The 19248-nt window shown below is 40.0% G+C and overlaps 1 protein-coding gene across 3 annotated transcripts in view; it reads left to right on the plus strand.

Annotated features, from left to right (window-relative positions):
• The window catches only part of ATP13A5 (ATPase 13A5), a 105169-nt gene that overhangs the window by 20172 nt on the left and 65749 nt on the right, over positions 1–19248 (plus strand). Inside the window, exons 6-9 of one of the 3 annotated variants that reach the window (XM_032337717.1) lie at positions 4265–4334; positions 8165–8299; positions 17229–17301; positions 18215–18343. In XM_032337717.1, the coding sequence (XP_032193608.1) occupies positions 4265–4334; positions 8165–8299; positions 17229–17301; positions 18215–18343 (407 nt within the window). The remainder of the gene's footprint in view (positions 1–4264; positions 4335–8164; positions 8300–17228; positions 17302–18214; positions 18344–19248) is intronic. The other 2 variants (XM_032337725.1, XM_032337731.1) reach the window with 2 other exon arrangements.

Genomic DNA, 19248 nt, shown 5'->3' on the forward strand with positions numbered 1-19248 from the left:
AAACATACTGGTTTAATAGCATTAAGTACCAGGTGTCCAAAGAGTGGATCTAATTAGGAAATTTAATTGATTATCACAGATATACTTTGCCTTTGCCTAGGACACCATTTCCGTAGGAAAGATTGCCCATCAATGTAGCTACCACACGTTTGTCCTTATTTATCAAGTGCCAAGCTTTAATAAACATTTAAAAAACATCATACATAATTAAATTTAAATCTGGCCCATGCAGTAAAGAACTTGACAATCTAATAAGCAAGACAAAGAGTCTTGCTTATTATTTATATATATATATATATATATATATATATATATATATATGCACACACACATATATGTGTATATATAATAGTATCCCAGATATGAAGAATAGAGGAGATAATGTCCTTATAAATATATAGGCAGACTTTATTTATGGCCTTTTTAAATTGAACAGTAAAGCAAGTAAGTAGAATGTAAACTATATCCCCCCTTAATTTTTTAGTATAAGACTAGGGCTTTTTTTCAAAAATTAAATGTGATCAATTCATTTGTTGGTTGTGTGATATTAGATTGATTTCCTGAATGGATATAAGCTTGCCTTTATGAAAAGCAGGGATGCAACACGAGCAGTAAAGGAAGGAGAATCACAAAACTCTCTGATAACGAAAAGCCACGAAGTCTAAATACAACATTCTCATTAGGCTTCCTTGCCGCCAGGCAACGATGGAAAATGCACATATCTCTAGCAAAAAGGCAACTCGGGACATCAAGAGAGATAACATTGTCCTGAAGAGAACTTTTCAGAGGGTCTCAGGGAAGAAAAATGTTCTAGGAAGTCCCCTGCTCCTATCTCTATTCATTCATGAACTGGAGGACTGGGAACTTTTTTTAATTCTACAATCCTGCTCCCTGAAAATTCTAAAGTTCACAGAAGTGGGTCATGCCAGAACCCCCTGGATTAGCCTTAGCTATTTAGGAAACTTCAGGTCCCCCTTTCTGCCAAGGACTCCTTTGGTGGCTTCTCAGAATGGAATCAGAGTGGACATGCGTGGTTTGAAAAAGGTCACTAGTGATTCTGACACAGTCCTCCTACCTCCTTGAGGACCCCGACTCTAGGATTCACCATTTGGAGCCTCACACAACATATTCACCATAATTATTTGGTGAATAAATTGAAAAATGTATGAATGAACAAACAATAAAATTGAAACAGACATAGACTATTCCAAAAGATGGTCCCAAAGACCATCCCATACTACAAAAGAAAGTATTCCTAGTCATTTATATTTGGTTTTTCAGAAATAAATACATTGCAGTAGATTTACTATTATGGAACAGTTGCAGGAAAGCTCAGTGATTCTTCAAGTGTAGTTTAGAGCCAACCCAGAAATGCTTTCCACAGCTTCCCTGTTAAGAAGTATTTCAATCTCTTTTGGAGAGGGACCTTCTGCCTGCAAAGAAATTATACTCCTAATGAATAGTTCTGAATATTAGGCAAGTCTACATAATTTTATTCAGCCTATTTAGTTCTAAAAAGGCTGGATATAATGGAATAATTCTGGAATAAATCTAGGATGACTTTTCCCTTCCAGCTTGTCAGATTTTTAAAGTCAGGGTATATAATCTCTGTTCCTTGGAACTTTCCTCACATTTCCAGCTTCAAGACTTCCATTCCTTCTGATTGCTCAGTCATTGGTCAATGTCCCTGAAAATCCTTCTTTGTGCTCAGATTGAGATGAGTACATGATCCCTAAACATGCAATATCTTTTGGCAAGAGATGGTGGAAAAGACCAAGCAGCAAGAGATATGCCAGGCTGTGATCCAAACATGTCTCAGACAAGCCCTAAAAAGGATAATCTATAGGCACTGATTAATCTGTTGGGTCTCAGTCCTCATGGCAAATGAGCTCCTCTCCTTTTGATGGTAACACCAGAAACCATGTCACCAGACAGAAAAAGATGAAGAACATCAGACTTGCCTTGTTTCTTTCTAAACTGACTTTTCACAACTGTGTGCTTCTATAGTTCTGTGAACTGGATTTTCAGACTTGTTAGGGGAGAGAGCATTCTAGACATGGTTCGCAAAGTTCCTCATTAATTAATCCCAAGATTTAGGGAACATTCTCTTTCATACAGTGTGCCTCTAGATGTTAGAAAAACAGAGTTGAAAAGGCTCCATCCTTGCCATTAAAGAGGGTCTAGGAAATTTGAAGAAAAAGATATATAACTATATGATACAATTCAAAGAGGTGCCTGCTACCACTAAGAAAAGGAGGCATGTTGGAGGAGAGGAAAACACAGTTAATTGTGCCTGTGGGACTAAGGAAGACTTGAAAGATAACTGGCATTTACTGAGAGCTTGTCATGCCCTTGGCACTTGTGCTAAATGCTTTACTTGTTTATGTTATATGTTACTGATAGCAGTTTTATGAGGAATGTGTTATGAAACCCATTTTATAGGTAAGGGAACTGAGGCTCACCCCTCATTCATTCAACAAATATTATTTGAGAGTAGTATATGTATTAGGCCCTTTTTTTAGGCATTCAAGATATATCAGTGTCCTCTAGAAGCCTATATTATAGGGAATGATAAGAGTCTCTTGTTGCATGCTTACTAACATGTAAAAAATTAGGTACAATTTCAGATTATCAACACACTGTAAAGGAAAATGAGATAGGGTAAGGAGATAAAGAGAATCTGAGTTGAGTATCAGGGTGGCTGTTCTCAATAGAATTGTTAAAGAAAACTCCATTAAGGAAGTGCTGTTGAAGAAAAACTTGAATGAAATGAGAGAGTTGGCCCTACAAAGATGGTGGGAAATCTAGTTCCAGGTCTAGGGAGCAGCTAAGCCTTAGCTGGATTCAAATCCAGGTTTGTTAAATCTCGGATTTCTCCAGCCTTAAGCTCTATCATCAGATTTGACTCTCAAAGCCTGAGTGGGCCTTTATAAATTGAAGATTGTGGGAGGGGTATTCTAAGCAGAGAGATAGAAAGGGAGAAGACCAAGTTCAGGATTTTGAGAAGTTCTGACACTTTGCCAACAATAGGTTATTCCCACAGATTCTGGAAATGATCCTGAGCACCAAGTGGCTTGGTTACGTCTCCTTCCCAGTGTGAAGTTTGGAGACATGTAACATTCCAAACCAGTAGCACATACTGTTTGACCCTTCTGTCCTCCAGCATCTCTGCACCTCAGGGTTTTCACATATGGGGTCAGAAAACCCTGGTTTGAGTCCTCTTGGACTCAGGCAAGCAATAATTGCACTTGGAAAGGCATGGCTTGGAAGTCAGACAAACTTGGGCTCAGTGATGTCATGGCTTAGCTAAAGAACCCATCATACACACTGCACCATTGGTGCTCATGGAGTGTGAAGTTGAGGCATGGAAACCAGGGTGTGAAACCTGGATCTGCTTCTTTCTAGCTCTGAGACTGGCAGAGTTACTGACTTTATCCAAAGTTCAGTGTTCTTTATATTAAAGATGGTAATATGAAACCTCATAGGGGTAATATGGGGATTGCAGAAGATAATACATACAAAAGGCTAAGTGCAGTTTCTGACAGTCACCTGTGCTTAAAAGTTGTATTGTCGCAATTAATACTAGATATGCATGCTTTTGCCAAAACACCCAAATGAATAGTTTTTCCCATTGGAAAGATGGGGATGTTGTCCCTTCCCTTTGGACCATTTGATTGGCAATCAAATGAGAAAATCTTGTGTGAGAACTCTGTAAATTTTTAAATGTTACACAAACATAAGAGCTTCTTATTGGAATGTACATATGTGTGGATTTACAAAGGTTAGCTATGAGGACCATATGTCCTCTTCCAGTTCATTAACTATTCATTCATGTATTTATTTTCATATATTAAAGGCCTGTCCTAGGTGCTGAAGAGACCAAGGTAAAATGGATACGATCTCTACAGTTAAGAGCAATCTCGAATGCTTGAGAATTCTAGGAACATCTTCATATCCGTGTCTTTTTAGCTGTTCCTAGAATATAATTGAATTATTAAAAAATAACTCAAAATGTTTTACTAACTTCATTTTGATTATTGAGTTACATTGTACTTAAGGTATTTTTTAACTAGGAAAAACAACTTTGTCCATCATGCACTTTCCTTTTAAAAACACGTTAATTTTTTAGGATTTGCACATTAATTTTTGATTAAAGGCACAAAGTGCCTAGAGGGTAGAGCAGTGACTTTTGCTTAGTTTGGCTTGTACTCACTTACCAATGAGGTTTTAGATATGTTACTAATAGGTGATCAATCTCCTACAGAAGATTAGTGTGCGGGCCCAATGCCATTGAGGTAGAAATCCAGCCTATATGGAAGCTGCTTGTTAAACAGGTAACTAACTGTTTTTATCTATTTTTGAAAAAAAAAATTTGGTTGTTTACTTTTTACTTCTTGGTACACAGGGGAATTTCAGGTAACACATGGATACTTTGATTTGAACAAAATCTGTGTTTCATATAACTTCTTTTTATTCCCTATTGTTTTTAGTCTATGTTTTCCTGTCCATAGATTTATTTGTTTATTTCAGAGAGTGAGCAAAAGAAAAGAGAGAGTGAGAGAGAGCATGTACACAAGTAGGGAGAGGGGCAGAGGGAGAGAGAATCCCAAGCAGACCACCCCCCACTGAACATGGAGCCTGTTGTGGGGCTCAATCTCATGTTCCTGAGATAATGGCCTGACCCAAAATCAAGAGGCAAACATTTAATCAACTGAGTCACCCAGTCGCCCCTATTCCAGGATTTCTAACTGGTCCTTTTCAATAACAACCACTTGTTTTAAAGTAAAATCCACTTTAAAAAAATTCCATCCCAGTATGAGAGACATATTGCTGTTTCATAATTTTCTTTTTTTTAAAAAAAATTATTTTCTTATGTTTCTGATGGTGATTGTAATGCTGGTGGTGGGAGTAATATTATTACTTCTATTATCTTTTTGACTATTATAAATGGAATTGTTTGGTCTTTCTCATGTTACTTTATCATATTAATTTTCTTGAGAATGATTTTTTTGTTAGTGAGCCTATTTATTTATTTTTTTGGAATATTTTCTTTGTGTGCTTTGAAGTTACTATTATTAGTGGTAGTGGCGGTGGTGGCAGTGGTGATGGTGGTGGTGGTGGTTGTAGTGGTTGTGGTGGTGTCAGTGGTGATGGTGGTGGTGGCGGTGGTGGTGATGATGGTAGTGCAAGTGGTGATGGTGGTGATGACGGTGGTGGTGGTGGTGACAGTGGCAGTGGTGGTGGTGGTGGTGGCTTCCCATCAGTGGGCCTTCCCCTGCCTCCATTTTTCTCTTTCTCTCTGTGTTCACTCACACACCTAGAAGGCTCTGAGTTTGACTGCCTCTTAGTGGTTCCAGGGTTCTCCATTCAGAGCCAGGGACTTTCCTGAGGGTTGGGGCTCTGCTCCCCAGGATCTAGTAGACATAGGCCCTGAGCCAGTTGGAATGTGGCCAGGTTCACAGTTGCACCGTGAACTCTGTTGTTTCCTACCCCACCCTCTGCTAGGGAACAGTTTATGGTTCTGACTTTTCTTGGCCTCTGCTCTGGGGCAGGGGGGAAACCCTGGTTTGGTCTCCTGCTAATTGTGGAACACTGTTGGTCTTACTCCCCACAGCAATGAATTCCTAGCCATCACTCTCCAGTACTTACGTGGAACACAGTGGGCTGATTGTGCTAGCCTCCACTCCATGCTGCATGTTTCTAATCTATTTCTAAAACATTTTGTTTAGCAAGACATGTTTTTCAAAATAATGTTTTATTATTAGACTATTTTTAGAGCACTCTAAGGTTCACAGAAAAATTGATTAGAAGGTACTGAGATTTTCCCACTTACCCTATTTCTCCACATACACACAGTTTCCTCCACTATCAAAAAGCTGGCTGCTTTTTAAACTTCTTATTCATGGGGCACCTGGGTGGCTCACCATCACCACTGCCACCACCACCACCACCACTAATAATAGTAACTTCAACTCAGGTCATGATCCCAGGATCTTGGGATAGAGCCCCACATTGGGTTCCCTGCTTGGAGAGCTTGCTTCTCTCTTTCTCTCCCTCTGCCTGCTGTTCCCCATGCTGTGTTCTCTCTCTCTCTCTCTCTCTCTCTCCCCCTCTCTCAAATAAATAAATAAATACAATCTTTAAAAAAATAAATAAACTTCTTATTTATTTTCAAACTGCTGAAGATTCTCCCAGGTATCAATCTGATCTATTTTGAAAGGAGTGGTAGTATTATCTCCACCTACTTACTAAGCCTTTAGTAGGAAAAAAGCAGATAAAACTATTTTGTATTTGATTTCAAAAGAATATTGAACAAGGGAACTAAATTAATTATGATGGTGTTGTTTCTTACACAAGAAGTATTTAAACAATTTTCTACTGAATTTATACAAACTCAAAATCACATTATCATTAGTGCATAATCTACAATTAAAACAGTTTATACATGACAGAAGAGCTATAATTTCTAAGGAAAGCATGTTGCAATGGAAATAATAAGAAACATTAAGGAACAAATCCTTGTTAATGTACAAAATATATCCAAGGGTTTAAGGAACTCTTAAGATAAAGCCTATTAACTTATTAACCTGATATCAGTTCATTTTCAGGACTAAAGGAGAAGTTTATTTAAGATGTTAGAGAATTATAGAAGGTAGAGGTAGAAAGAGTAGCACTGGTTTTAGGTAATATTGCATCTAATTCATAATTATCATAAAGAGCACTTTATCTAGAAAATAATCCTTAGGGGGGCCTGGGTGGCTCAGTGGGTTAAGCCTCTGCCTTCGGCTCAGGTCATGATCCCAGGGTGCTGGGATCGAGTCCCGCATCAGGCTCTCTGCTCAGTGGGGAGCCTGCTTCCACCTCTCTCCCTCTGCCTGCCTCTCTGCCCACTTGTGATCTATGACTGTCAAATAAATAAATAAAATCTTTGAAAAAGAAAAGAAAAGAATCCTTGTTTTGCTCAGATGGGCTCTTTAATTCATGCGATGTGTGTACATCATATGACTCTAGCTCCTCAGATTTGCTCTCTCTGCTATCATTAATAGTGGGGTCAGCAAAGCCAAAATGGGGACAATTGAGGGCTTAAAAAAGTTAAAGGTGTTATAAAGAGACCGAAAAACTATGTGAATGGATGGCCAGCTTTGGGCTGGGGATAGATTCCGCCCATGGTTTTCACCACAGCTGTGGGTACAATGGTCCCTCTTTAAGGGCAGGCCTGTGCTGACTTGCCTGACTCTCAGAGCATCATGCTAAGACCTGTGACATGAAGAATCTGTCATTTTAAAATGACCTGGATACAAGTGCAGTCTTGCATCTTCCTCACACACCTTGACTCAATCTGCAGCATGTGATCACGTGAAGAATGCAATAAAATGGTCAAAGCTGAAGTTTGTTTTTAAAATAGACTAAATTGCCCCTGGGTAGCTCAGTGGGTTAAGCCTCTGCCTTCGGCTCAGGTGATGATCTCAGGGTCCTGGAATCGAGCCCCGCATTGGGCTCTTTGCTTAGCCGGGAGCCTGCTTCCTCCTCTCTCTCTGCCTGCCTCTCTGCCCGCTTGTGATCTCTCTCTCTCTCTGTCAAATAAATAAATAAAATCTTTAGAAAAAATAGAGAGACTAAATCATAATTCTCTTCCATTATGGGTAAATACTGTTTAAAAAGATAACTTGTTAGATTTTGTTATTGATAAATATATATATTTTTTGTTTTCAAAGATTTTATTCATTTATTTGAGAGAGAGAGTGAGTGAGAGAGCATGAGTTGGGGGAAGGGGCAGAGGGAGAGGGAGAAGCAGGATTCCCGCTGAGCAGGGAGCTCAAAGCAGGACTCAATCCCAGGACTCCGAGATCATGACCCAAGCCAAAGACAGACACTTAACCAACTAAGCCACCCAGACAGCCCTAAAATATTTTTCAAAGTTCAAAAGAAATAAGAATGATCAATGTGTGGTCAGGCTCTGAGTGCTTAAAATAACTTTGCTTCCACCATAGCACATTCTCCGTGCTTGACATTTTCTCTACAGAAATTGAGTTCTAAGTGAATTCCTGAATATTAGAGATCATTGTGTGTTGTAAAAAATTAAAGAAAAAATTTCCATAAAGAAATGACCTGATTGCCACTAAGATCTATGCAAGTGACTGAAATGCAGTTTTTGTACCTGCAGGTTTTAAATCCATTCTACGTGTTCCAAGCCTTTACCCTAACTTTGTGGCTGTCTCAAGGTTACGTAGAATACTCTGTGGCCATCATCATCTTGTCTGTTCTCTCCATTGTCTTAAGTGTGTATGATTTGCGACAGGTAAGAGCTGTCTGGGATTCTATTTCGCTTCTGGTGCCCACACAGCAAAACCTACAGGATTTCTATTGAGAGCAAGGAGTTGCTTTGTTAAACTTATGTCATAAAGCAAAAAGAAAGGTCTTAACTCAATGAGGGATCTCAGGAAAAGTGCTTCAGGACTGGCAGGTAGATGAAAATGTTCTTGTAAAGTCTAATTATTGACTGAAGGCTGAATGGCATACTATGTTTGGAAGGACTCTGAGGTTGTGTCTGAGTATGGTGGGAAAGAATGCTGTGATGGGTTAATGATGCCAACATAGTAACTTTCCATTATTGTTCATCTTATAGCCATTGAAAGCCTTCCTTTTTTTTTTTTTTAAATAAGTCTTATAAATAATATGACAATGCATTCTGAAATAAAATTTTCTGGAATATTACTTATAATCCTATAGTCCCTGCAAGTCTCAGCTTCCCACAACATCTTTCTAGAAAATGTTCTGCAACTTTGCTTAAGAGTCATCAGGCTGAATCATGAGGCCACTCCAGAAAGATGTCTTGCTGTATTTATTGTATATTTTTTGAAAACTTGAGCATGGAATTAGCTTTGTGTACATGGGGCTGAGGGGCAGACGGTGGTACGGCACAATGTGTCAGTCTGTCAATCCTACTGACCTGTGGAAACCATCTCGTCTCCAACTTCATCCTTCATTGAGGGAGAAGGAATTAAGATCCAGAGTGCTTATTCCAGGTCAGAGGGGGGTTCCAGGTCCAGGGGGTTCGTGAGAGAGTCGGGGCTTCTGGCTCCTTATACAACAAAATTCTACTGCGCAGGCAATATTTCATCAGCAGAAAGCTAGTACCGCAGCTGGGGATGGAAGTTGAACACACGTGTGAGAAGAGAGACGAGTTCTAGATGTCCGCAGAGTAAGCTCTGAGCACGTGTCAGGAAGGTAGACATGGGGTGCTGACACAAGAGTCACTGAAAGGGACCTTTTATTCCAACTCTATTTCAGTTGCTCAACAAATATTAGGTCTAATATTGGTTCTTTATCTGGTTTAGATCCTACAAATTTTGAGTTATGAAATGTCGGATGAGAAATGAGAGAGAAGCAATAAGTATGTAAAAAGTTAGAAAACAGAACCTGAACATGAAAAGTTAAATAAATGGAACTTCTATGAACTAGAGAGAGGGGATGACAGGGCCCTGTTTTGTTTATTTGTTTCTGTTTTTTCTTTTCTTTTTTAAAAATGAGTGCTCATGTGTGTTTTTTTCACAAACTAATTTAAATCATGAAAATATTAACAGTGACCCGTAAACCGCCTTTGGTGGTGGTGAATACTTTCTTCTTGGCTGCCAAGTCAGGGGGAAGAGTGACAGTCCTCTTGGTGAAGTCTAAGCATTTGGGCAAAAGCATGAAAATAGATAATAAAAGGATAACAAAAGATCTGACACATTCTGCCAGCCACAATAGGAAACCATAGTGTCCTAAGCTTTTACCTTGGTCGTATGATAAATGTATGTAATGTGAAGCCCACAAATAGAATTTAGAGGTCCCAGATTTTGAGAAATCTTTGCTTTATTAGAATATCTAATTTGATACCTGCAAGCCGTTCATACACTTTCTGGCTTAAGTCAAACATCAGTGAATACGGTCCTACCCTCACGTCCTTCGTTCCACAGGAAAGACAGTTACATACATTCACTCGAATACATCATCACAAACCATCTAAATGTTCTCAGGAAAAATACAGAACTCTCTGAAGACGTTTGTGGTGCGGAGATCTTATCTACTCAAGTTCAAAATCTCCCCCTCACCTCTCCTATTTGTGTTACTTGACACTATTATAAGCTTCCTCATCTATAAGCGGTGTGTGCGTGTGTGTGTGTGTGTGTGTGTGTGTGTGTGTGTGTTGATGTTACAGCTGAGAGAATTAAATTGAACCATGAATTTGAATATTTACATTCCTGGTACATAGTAGATACTCACAAAATATTAGTTCTTTTTATCACTAGTATTACTGTCATTGTTTTTATTATTATGTCTGGAGTGGGGAAAGTTGGCAGTGGACAGATGGGAGCGGGCACAGAGATAGAAGGGAGGAGCCCTATAATGTGAATAGGGAAGCGTCATGGGAATATGGGGACAGGGCTGCTAATGACCACTGGCTCACTCATTGTATGACACTCTGGACTCTATTTTCCCTGGATTCACTTTTCTCAGCCGTAAATGGTGGAGGCTATACTCTATTTTTTTTAGGTCTCACCATGAGGGTTCTATTATTTTGCCCGGGCCACAAATAAGGAATGAAAAAGAGCCCTTGAAAATTCAGAACACTACTAAGAAATTTTCTGACCACTAGAAATCTGGGCGCATGTGTTAGACTGGAGTCACTTCCTATTAGACCCTTAGGTGCAACTATCAGGTGTTAGTCTACCTATCAGATAAACAAATCAGGTCAAGATGTATACAAATAATAGAAACCTACTTAAACTACCCTAATCATCCAATGGATATATATTATAAATATGTACCAGTAGCTCATAGAACCCAAGGGCATAAAGTATAGCAGACTTCAACAGGGGCTGGACCCATGAACTTGGGTTACTCTCTCCAGCCTCCAACTCTTTGACAGGCATGAAATTAAGTACACATATTTTGGAGCAAGCGCTCTGCCTCCCTCCTCTTCTCTGACCATTGAGAGCACCCCAAGCTCTAGCAGCCTGCAGCTAGTTTGTTTCACTGGCTCTATCTTTCTTTGCACTGGCACGCATAGTTGGAACAGGGGTCACCAAACTCTGGAGAAGCCAGTTTGTCGACAGGAATGATGCCAACATAACTTTTTGCCTGGGATCCAAGCCTAAGGGTTTGACGCTGTTTGTTACACTTTATTAGGAATGTGATCTGAGAAATGCTGCTAGCTAGGACCAGAATGGCTACCTTTGATTCCTGTGTGGGGACAAACAGAGAAAACACTATGCAGAGAAAGAGCAAAAGAATGAGCCAAATACACAGGGAAACACAGAGGTGAACAATATGGAGTCCAGGGGAGAGGCTGAGGGAGAAAGAGAGGGTAGAGGGAGAAAGAGAATGAATGACCCGCTCCTCATAGCTTTTCCTGTTTCTGTTGGGATCCCTTGAGACCCCTGGCTTCGCTTCCCACCTTAGGTTTATATGACATCCCTGTATCTTCACAAATTTTCACCTGCCTAAGCCAACTTAACAAATTTCTGTTACCTGTAATTAATGGGTCCCAATTAAATGGGGTGTTACCGCATGCTATTTTACACCCCCCCAGAGTGTTTCCACATATTTCCCCCACTTAAATACTGTTTTTGTTCTACACATTTCCCATCTACATGTTTATGACAAACTTCAGTCTCTCTTTTATAATTTCTTTACAGGGGTGCCTGGGTGGCTCAGTGGGTTAAAGTCTCTGTCTTTGGCTCAGGTCATGATCCCAGGATCCTGGAATCTAGCCCCGCATCTGGCTCTCTGCTCAGCGGGGAGCCTGCTTCCTCCTCTCTCTCTCTCTCTGTCTCTCTCTTTGCCTACTTGTGGTCTCTGTCTGTCAAATAAATAAATAAAATCTTTAAAAAAAATTCTTACAATGCCCATTTCTTCACTTAGAACTTAGGTATAACTGTCTTGAGGGAAACAGAAAAGAAATACGGAGATTCCTGGGGGAAGGGTTACAGAAAAAAATAGGTTTGATTCTTCACTCTAGAGGGCAATGTTTCAGTGAGAGAATTACTCAAGTCTCCTAAGCTCTTGACCTATTAAATCAAAATATTCAGGGTAAAACAGGAATCTGTGCTTTTTCACAGTTTCATTACAGGTGATTGCTATGCATGCTAAAAGTTTAAGAGCTATTGTTCCAGAGGAATCCACTAAACGACAATTTCAAGCACTAGGATCCAAATACATCTGTTTAGTTATTTATTAATGGCATCATCAGTGGACATATTTTTCACTCTTTCTACTCTATAGGATGCACAGAAATATTAGTTTATATGGAGATTTATTTATATACTTATTAATTTGTTTTATTAAAACAGGAATGTACTTTGAGTATTAATCTGAAACTTGTATTTTTCACTTTACAATACATTCAGTGGCCATCCACCAGGAATAGTTTAGAATAAATAATTCTAAACCATGTTTCAAAAATCATGGTGTGACATTCCATGGTATATCATAAGTTATTCAACAATCCTTTTCTTTATGGAAAATAGGGGCTTCCTCTCCAACTTTTCCGTAAGTATGCTGAATTACACACAACTACACTATAGATGTATCCTTACATTTTAGTGTTCACAGTTTTTTTTTTTTTTTTTTTTTTTAGCAAAGCAACCAAAAGCCATGTTGTTGAATCAAAAGATACATGTATTTTGGATGTTAATAGATACTGAGATATTATTTTCTTCAAATAAAATAACAGCAACATATGAGAGTATCCATTTCCCCAGATCCTCACCAGCATTTGGTGTTATATACTAATGTTTATAATTTTTCAAGCTAACATTTTTTAAATTATGTCCCATGGTTGTTTTAATTTACATTTCGCTGAGTATTGGTGAGATTAGACACATTTTTCTCTAATAGATATATGCATTTTTCTTTTCTATTTACTGTCTCTTCATATCCATTGTACATGTGGAAAATTTCATTTTATTAATCCATCTTTTTTCTTTTGACCTTGACTTTTCCCAGGTATTTAAAAATGTGTAGTCAAATATGTTTCTCTTTTCCTTTCCTGGGTTTCTGGGTTTCCTGTTTTGCTTATCAAGTTCTCCTTTTCCAAGAGTAGGTATGCTCTGTTTTTCCATTTGTAGCTTTCTTAATATTTATTTTAAAATAGTTAATGAATCTTGAACATTCAGTTTCTACATTTTAATAGTTCCGAAATGCCTTTGCTTAAAGCATCGACTGGCCTGGGAACTTCACTTGAACACAGTACTGCCAAGAATTCTTTAACAAAGAGACACTAATCCCATTAGCATCTCCTGTTTGTTAACAAAGCTTATCTGACACCCTGTAAAGCGACTGGTAACACCACTGCAAATAAGCCAATTTCCTGAAACTTATCTTTGCAGTTGAAGTCACAAATCCCCAACAATCAGTATTTCTTTAGCTCTTCACTATTTAAAGTGGGTTCCCACATCCGTAACAGGCGCTTGTGTGGGGCAGGGCAAACTCTAAAAGGATACACTTGTGACGGTTGTATTCTCCCACCACCGGCCAGGGAAGAGCAGGAACAGTCTGGGAGGGAAGTGACTTGCTCAGGCTTGCGGTGTGACCGTGGCTGTGAAGACCATGGCCCCAGGTTTCCTGATTCCAAGGCAAGTATTTCACACCGTCCCACTGAACAAAATTTCAAAGCGACCTAGGAGTTTCCTTGCAGCAGTAAACCATTGTTTGATCATTTTATTTCAAAAAAAGACTGGGGAAAGGCTTTGCCAGGAATGGAAGGACCATCTTCAGCCCTCTCTAAATCCTGCTAAACAAATAGCAGCCTTGAAAATTGCAAGAGGAGAAGTGGTGTCGGCAGGAGCGGAAAAAGCTATCATTCTCTACCTAACCTAGCGCCAAATCACGCCGCAAAGAGAGAGAGTAACCTTGCCTAAGCCGAGAAAAACCCCGTGGCAGCCCCTAACAAGTTTGGTGCAGGTGTGAGTGCAAGTTGGGTTGGCATTCAGCTGTATTTACACTGAGCTGATTCGCACACTCCATCGCTGGCTCCACAGGCCGCTGCTAGAAATAGCGCGGAGGGTATCTGACCCACAGTGCCTTGCCTTCGGTCATGACGGAACTGGACTCAAAAGATACCTGAGTTAATGCCCTCATGACTCATCTCTGGAGGAAATCCAGCCACAGCAAACGCAAGGACACACAGCAACAGATGCCGAGTAATAACAATATGCAAATTAGTCTTGGAAACGGATCCTGGTCCCACTAAACGGGGACGGGAGAAACCAGAGGGGGCCTGAGGAAAAGCAGGCAGCAGGCAGCGAGCTTCCAAATCAGGGCAGCATCACAGCCCTCCCTTTCTCCTAACTGGTTCGTTGTCATAGAAACCAGCGTTTGTAGAGTTTCCTGGTACATTAGCTGGAAGAGGATGCTTACATTATCCTTCTCCAGTGTTGTTGGGAGGAGTAAAATAATTCAGTTCTATTAAATAAGTGTTTGCTGAGGGCCTACTATGGGATAGACTCCCAGGGTACCTGGATGAGTACTTGGGTCTTCTTTGAACTGCCTGCTTCCCAGGGGACACCTGACAAGAAAACAGCTGTAATGGAATGTGATCAGTTCACTAATACTGGTGGGAACACAGACAGCGGAACAATTAATCCTTTCTGGGGATGTTAGTGACATACAGGGTGGAGGTGACATTTGAGAAGGGCTTAATGTGAAGGATTCGGAAGAGTTTGCTAGTGGAAAACCTGAGTGAGCATTCGGAGTATGAGCTTGAACAAAGGCGCGGAAGCATGACAGGTCTCGCAGAACACTAAGCCTGATGAATAAATCCGGCTTGATGCCATAATGAGTTTTGAGAGTTACAGTCAATCATTATGAACTCATACTTCACCACTTCCAAATGTGTTGATTATCATCCTCTTAAGCTAGGTTGAAGTTATCATGGCATTGACTAAAAGAGTTTGCTAAGCAAGAAAGTAACTTAAAGAAATTTATAAGGAAGGTTATTTGTCTTCTTACAGGAAAAAAAGCTATTTTCAAGCACTTTAGGAGAATGTATTCATCAACAGTGAAGGCTTTAGAGCCAGATGAACTAGGGTTTTATTGTCAATCTTAATACTTAGTAAGTGAATGATTGTAGGCAAGTTACTTTAACATTTTCAAGCCCCTATTTTGTCTTGGTTTTGCTTTTGTTTGGATTTTATTTTGTTATATGTACATTGGAGATGATAACATTTTCATTGTCGGATTAGTTTGAGGAGTAGAAAAAAAAATCAAGCAATACATTCCAGGTGCTTACCCACTGTGCCTGCCACAGAGTAGTTGCTTAATGTTCTAAACCGTTTAAAAGTAATAAATGTGAGCCATTAGAAACGCTGGGTATTTCCCCTATGAAGACTTGGGGGCTTTGAATAAATCTCTGATATGCAAAATAAATCAGTATCAGACCATGTTCAGTTTTGTAAGGTAACTGAAAATGATTCAATTCAATGTGTTCAGTTTTGTAAGGTAACTGAAAATGATTCAATTCAATGTCACTTGTTCAGGGAGAAGGAACAAATAACTTATCATGTGAAATTTCTTACATAGGGGTACATGGCTGGTTAGTGTGTAAACCTGACCCACAAATCAGGAATCCTGACTGAATCCAGTTTTCTTGTCACAGAACCGAGGCTGACTTTCTCACCATTATCCATCATTAAAATGGATGCCCCACTTGGCAAGCCACAGGAAGTCAATTTAAGGCACTGAATATGTACCTAACTAAAAAGTAATATCACTTCTTCCACTCGGTTGGTCCAAATGTTCGAAATGTAGCTTTTTATAAAAAATTGAAGTGGGACGCCTGGGTGGCTCAGTTGGTTAAGGAGCTGCCTTCGGCTCAGGTCATGATCCCAGCGTCCTGGGATCGAGTCCCACATCGGGCTCCTTGCTCGGCAGGGAGTCTGCTTCTCCCTCTGCCTCTGCCTGCCATTCTGTCTGCCTGTGTTCACGCTCTCTCTCTCTCTGACAAATAAATAAAAAAATCTTTAAAAAAAAATTGAAGTAAAGAATAAATTGTTCTGTGTAAATAAAAACACGGAATTTATTATATTTCTCAAGAGGAAAGTTACGTAATTGTGAGTAATACTTGTCTTAGTCTGGTGAAACTGGCTACCATCAGCTAAAAATCATCAATAGGACAGATAAAAATAATTGACCCTAACATCTGAAAGGAAAATTTTATACTTGCATTAAGCTGGGCTGTGTTTCAGTACTGTTGACAGTATTCAGATCTTTTCTGAGTATCCAGGTGAGCAGGGCTGTGCCTTCCAGGAACGCTCCAGCTGATGGCGCCCCCTACAGTCTATATGGGGAACTGTGTGGAGAATATACTCTCTCACCTCTGCCTTCCCCTCTCCTGAGTTTTCTCAGGAGACTCTGCCTCCACTTCTCCGGGCAGCTTCCAATTCCTTCACTCTGCCCAGGGTCATATCTCAATGAATTCCACCCCAAGCAGATCTTCCCAGCTGACGCACTTCAACAATTGTTTATCCAGCAACAACTTTTATTAATCATTAGTACTTACTGAGCTCTTACCATGGTAATAAGTACCTCCAAAGGGAGAACCAAGATAAACACTAACTAAATTTTAAAAGCCATCTGAAACAGATACTGCTATTGTCTCCATTTTCAGATGAGGAAAAGGGAGTTAGGTTGAATAATAATGCCTTACTGGAAGTGCCAGGCTTCCAAAACGAGCAACACTGGTCTAGTCTGCAAACATCTCCAAGATGAAAATCCACCTGTTTATAAAGGAAGGGATGGCTGTTCCACATAAAATCAAAATAGCCCAAATATTCCCAGGCTCTTGCAATGTAAAGATCAAATTCAGCTTAATTGTTTTATAGATGGGAAAGAGGTCCCAAGAGGGAAAGTAACATGTTCATGGTCTTGTCTTTCCCCTGCTTCACCATGTGCCTTGAAGAAGTGCAGCCTCAGGACTTAGTGTTGGTCCTTGGGCAGGTTGATTGTGCATTATGTTTCCTGGAATTGAAATAGTATTAAATGTATTAACATATTTATTGCTACTGGTTGGGGGATGGCCAGGGTAGGGGTTGGGGTAGGGAAGCAGAAGCATCAAAAGCAGAACTTGACCCTTTGCCCACAGTCACTTTGGCTGCGATGGCAGGCTCTGTTTTTACCGTACTAAGATTATGTGGTTTTCAAGTTATGGACTATCCGATGTTTAAATGTGAACTTTGAATTGGCAGCAATCAGTCAAGCTGCACAACCTTGTGGAGGATCACAACAAAGTCCAGGTTACAGTCACCGTAAAGGGCACAGGTAAGTGATATGTTCTGTCAGCTTCAGCATCCTAATATTTCAGGGTGGAATCAGTCTCATCTGTTATTGATTATTAGTTGAGGAGAAAAGTCTTCTCTGATTAAACCCAGGTCTGGGGCTAAAGTGAGGCAAATAAGGCTTCTAAGATGCAAAACTTAAGGCGGAAAGATCATGCTAAATTACCTCTGCATTTGCAGGACCCGGAAGGTGAACCCCTCACTGAATTTTGTAACCTGGGTACTTCGCATGCCTTGCCTTGATTGAATCATTTACACCCAGTGTCTGGGCTGCTTCCAGTTCCCTCTGCCTTCCATACTTCACTCATTTGAATGTTGCTCAGTAAACCTTCTTAAGGCTTTTTGAATTCCCTTAATAACCATCCCAAACAGACCCCGAATCATAACATTTCAATCCGTTATCCAGAATCTAGCCCTGAATAATTCTTGTAAATTGCTGATGGCTGGGCATTTGGCATTTTCTCTGGATTTAGCCTGGGGTGGGGAGGCCATGGTTCTTTGCAAAGAGTGAGGAGCTTCAGCCTAGGGCAGCAGAAGCTGTCTGAATGATTTACACTAGGCCCCAATACAAAGTGTGCCAAGTGGATTAGGAACCCAGCCCCAGCAAGTAAGCAGCATTAAAGGGGCACCTCTTAGATGACCGATAGCCTGGAGTATCTCCTATGGACAGAGAGCTGTCCCAAGTACTAAGATCAAGGTAAAATCTTGTTGCTCTGGTAATCTTTAGCTATGGATCTGGCTTCTGTGGTTCTACAAATGAGCAGAAAAGAGCTGGAGCAAGTGAATGTGTAGAATGGTCCTTGGTCAACAGGTTGGTTTAGAGTTCTCAGCCACTTGCATGTTTCAGTAAAAACAGGAATAGATCAGCCAGTCATGAAACCTTTGCTGTTGTGTAGGTTTGCAGGAGCTGGAATCCCGTCTCTTGGTTCCTGGAGATACTCTTATTCTTCCAGGAAAATTCTCATTGCCTTGTGATGCTATTCTGATTGATGGAAGCTGTGTGGTGAATGAAGGCATGCTCACAGGTAGGCTGTTGTCATGGAGCTTCTTCTTTCCTGTCCAACACCTAGGCCAAGAGTTAGCAAAGTGCATCAACACATCCTTACCTGCTTTATACCAGCCTGATATTAAGATGTGGGGAGACAGGTGAGGGAGACACAACTAGGCTATTCATGCAGATGGAGACTCCATAATATGCAAAGAGGAAACATTTAATAACTTAAGAATCAAATGACAGTAAATACAAAATTTTTTAAATAGAAGAAAAGTCTAATGCATGTGACTGATTCATTTCCTGATGGGTGGGGTGAATCGGGTGAATCGGGTGAAGGCATAAGACTAGTTGGTGCACGGTATCTTCATAAACATGAATATGGTTTACACGTCTATCCAAACACAACACAACAGGAAACCAACAGTTCTCACAATTGGCAGGGTGCAGAGATTTTATCCAACCCTACTCTCTGTAGATGGAAAACTGAGCCCCAGGATTCCCTGGGAAGGAGATTGAATTGAACCTTCAAGGAAAGGCCATATAAAAGTTCTGTTCTTTAGAATTGTGTTTCCAGTTGATCTTACTGGGCAGAAAGCCAGTTTTCTTGTAATGGTTTGAACTGTCATTCTTATTCTTGATTGTATTTTGTAAAGTTCACTTGAATTTGTGTTATTAGCAAGGCACTAGGTATAAAATATTCTTCAGTCCAAAAACCCCGCAATACACAGGACATCATAATAAGAAGAAACCATACACTAACACAAAATAGAAAATATTTGGTTTTTGCTGCTTACAAATTGTTGTATTTTTCTGTTTCCGAGTTGCTAAAGACAGGAAAAATACACTCACACATGCACATGTGCATGCGCACACACACACACACACACGTTTTTAATATCACCTAAATGTAAAGTACATTACCAATTCCTAAATTGT

This window comes from Mustela erminea, chromosome 1 (genome assembly GCF_009829155.1).
Source record: "Mustela erminea isolate mMusErm1 chromosome 1, mMusErm1.Pri, whole genome shotgun sequence".
In the NCBI taxonomy this organism is placed as follows: domain Eukaryota; kingdom Metazoa; phylum Chordata; class Mammalia; order Carnivora; family Mustelidae; genus Mustela; species Mustela erminea.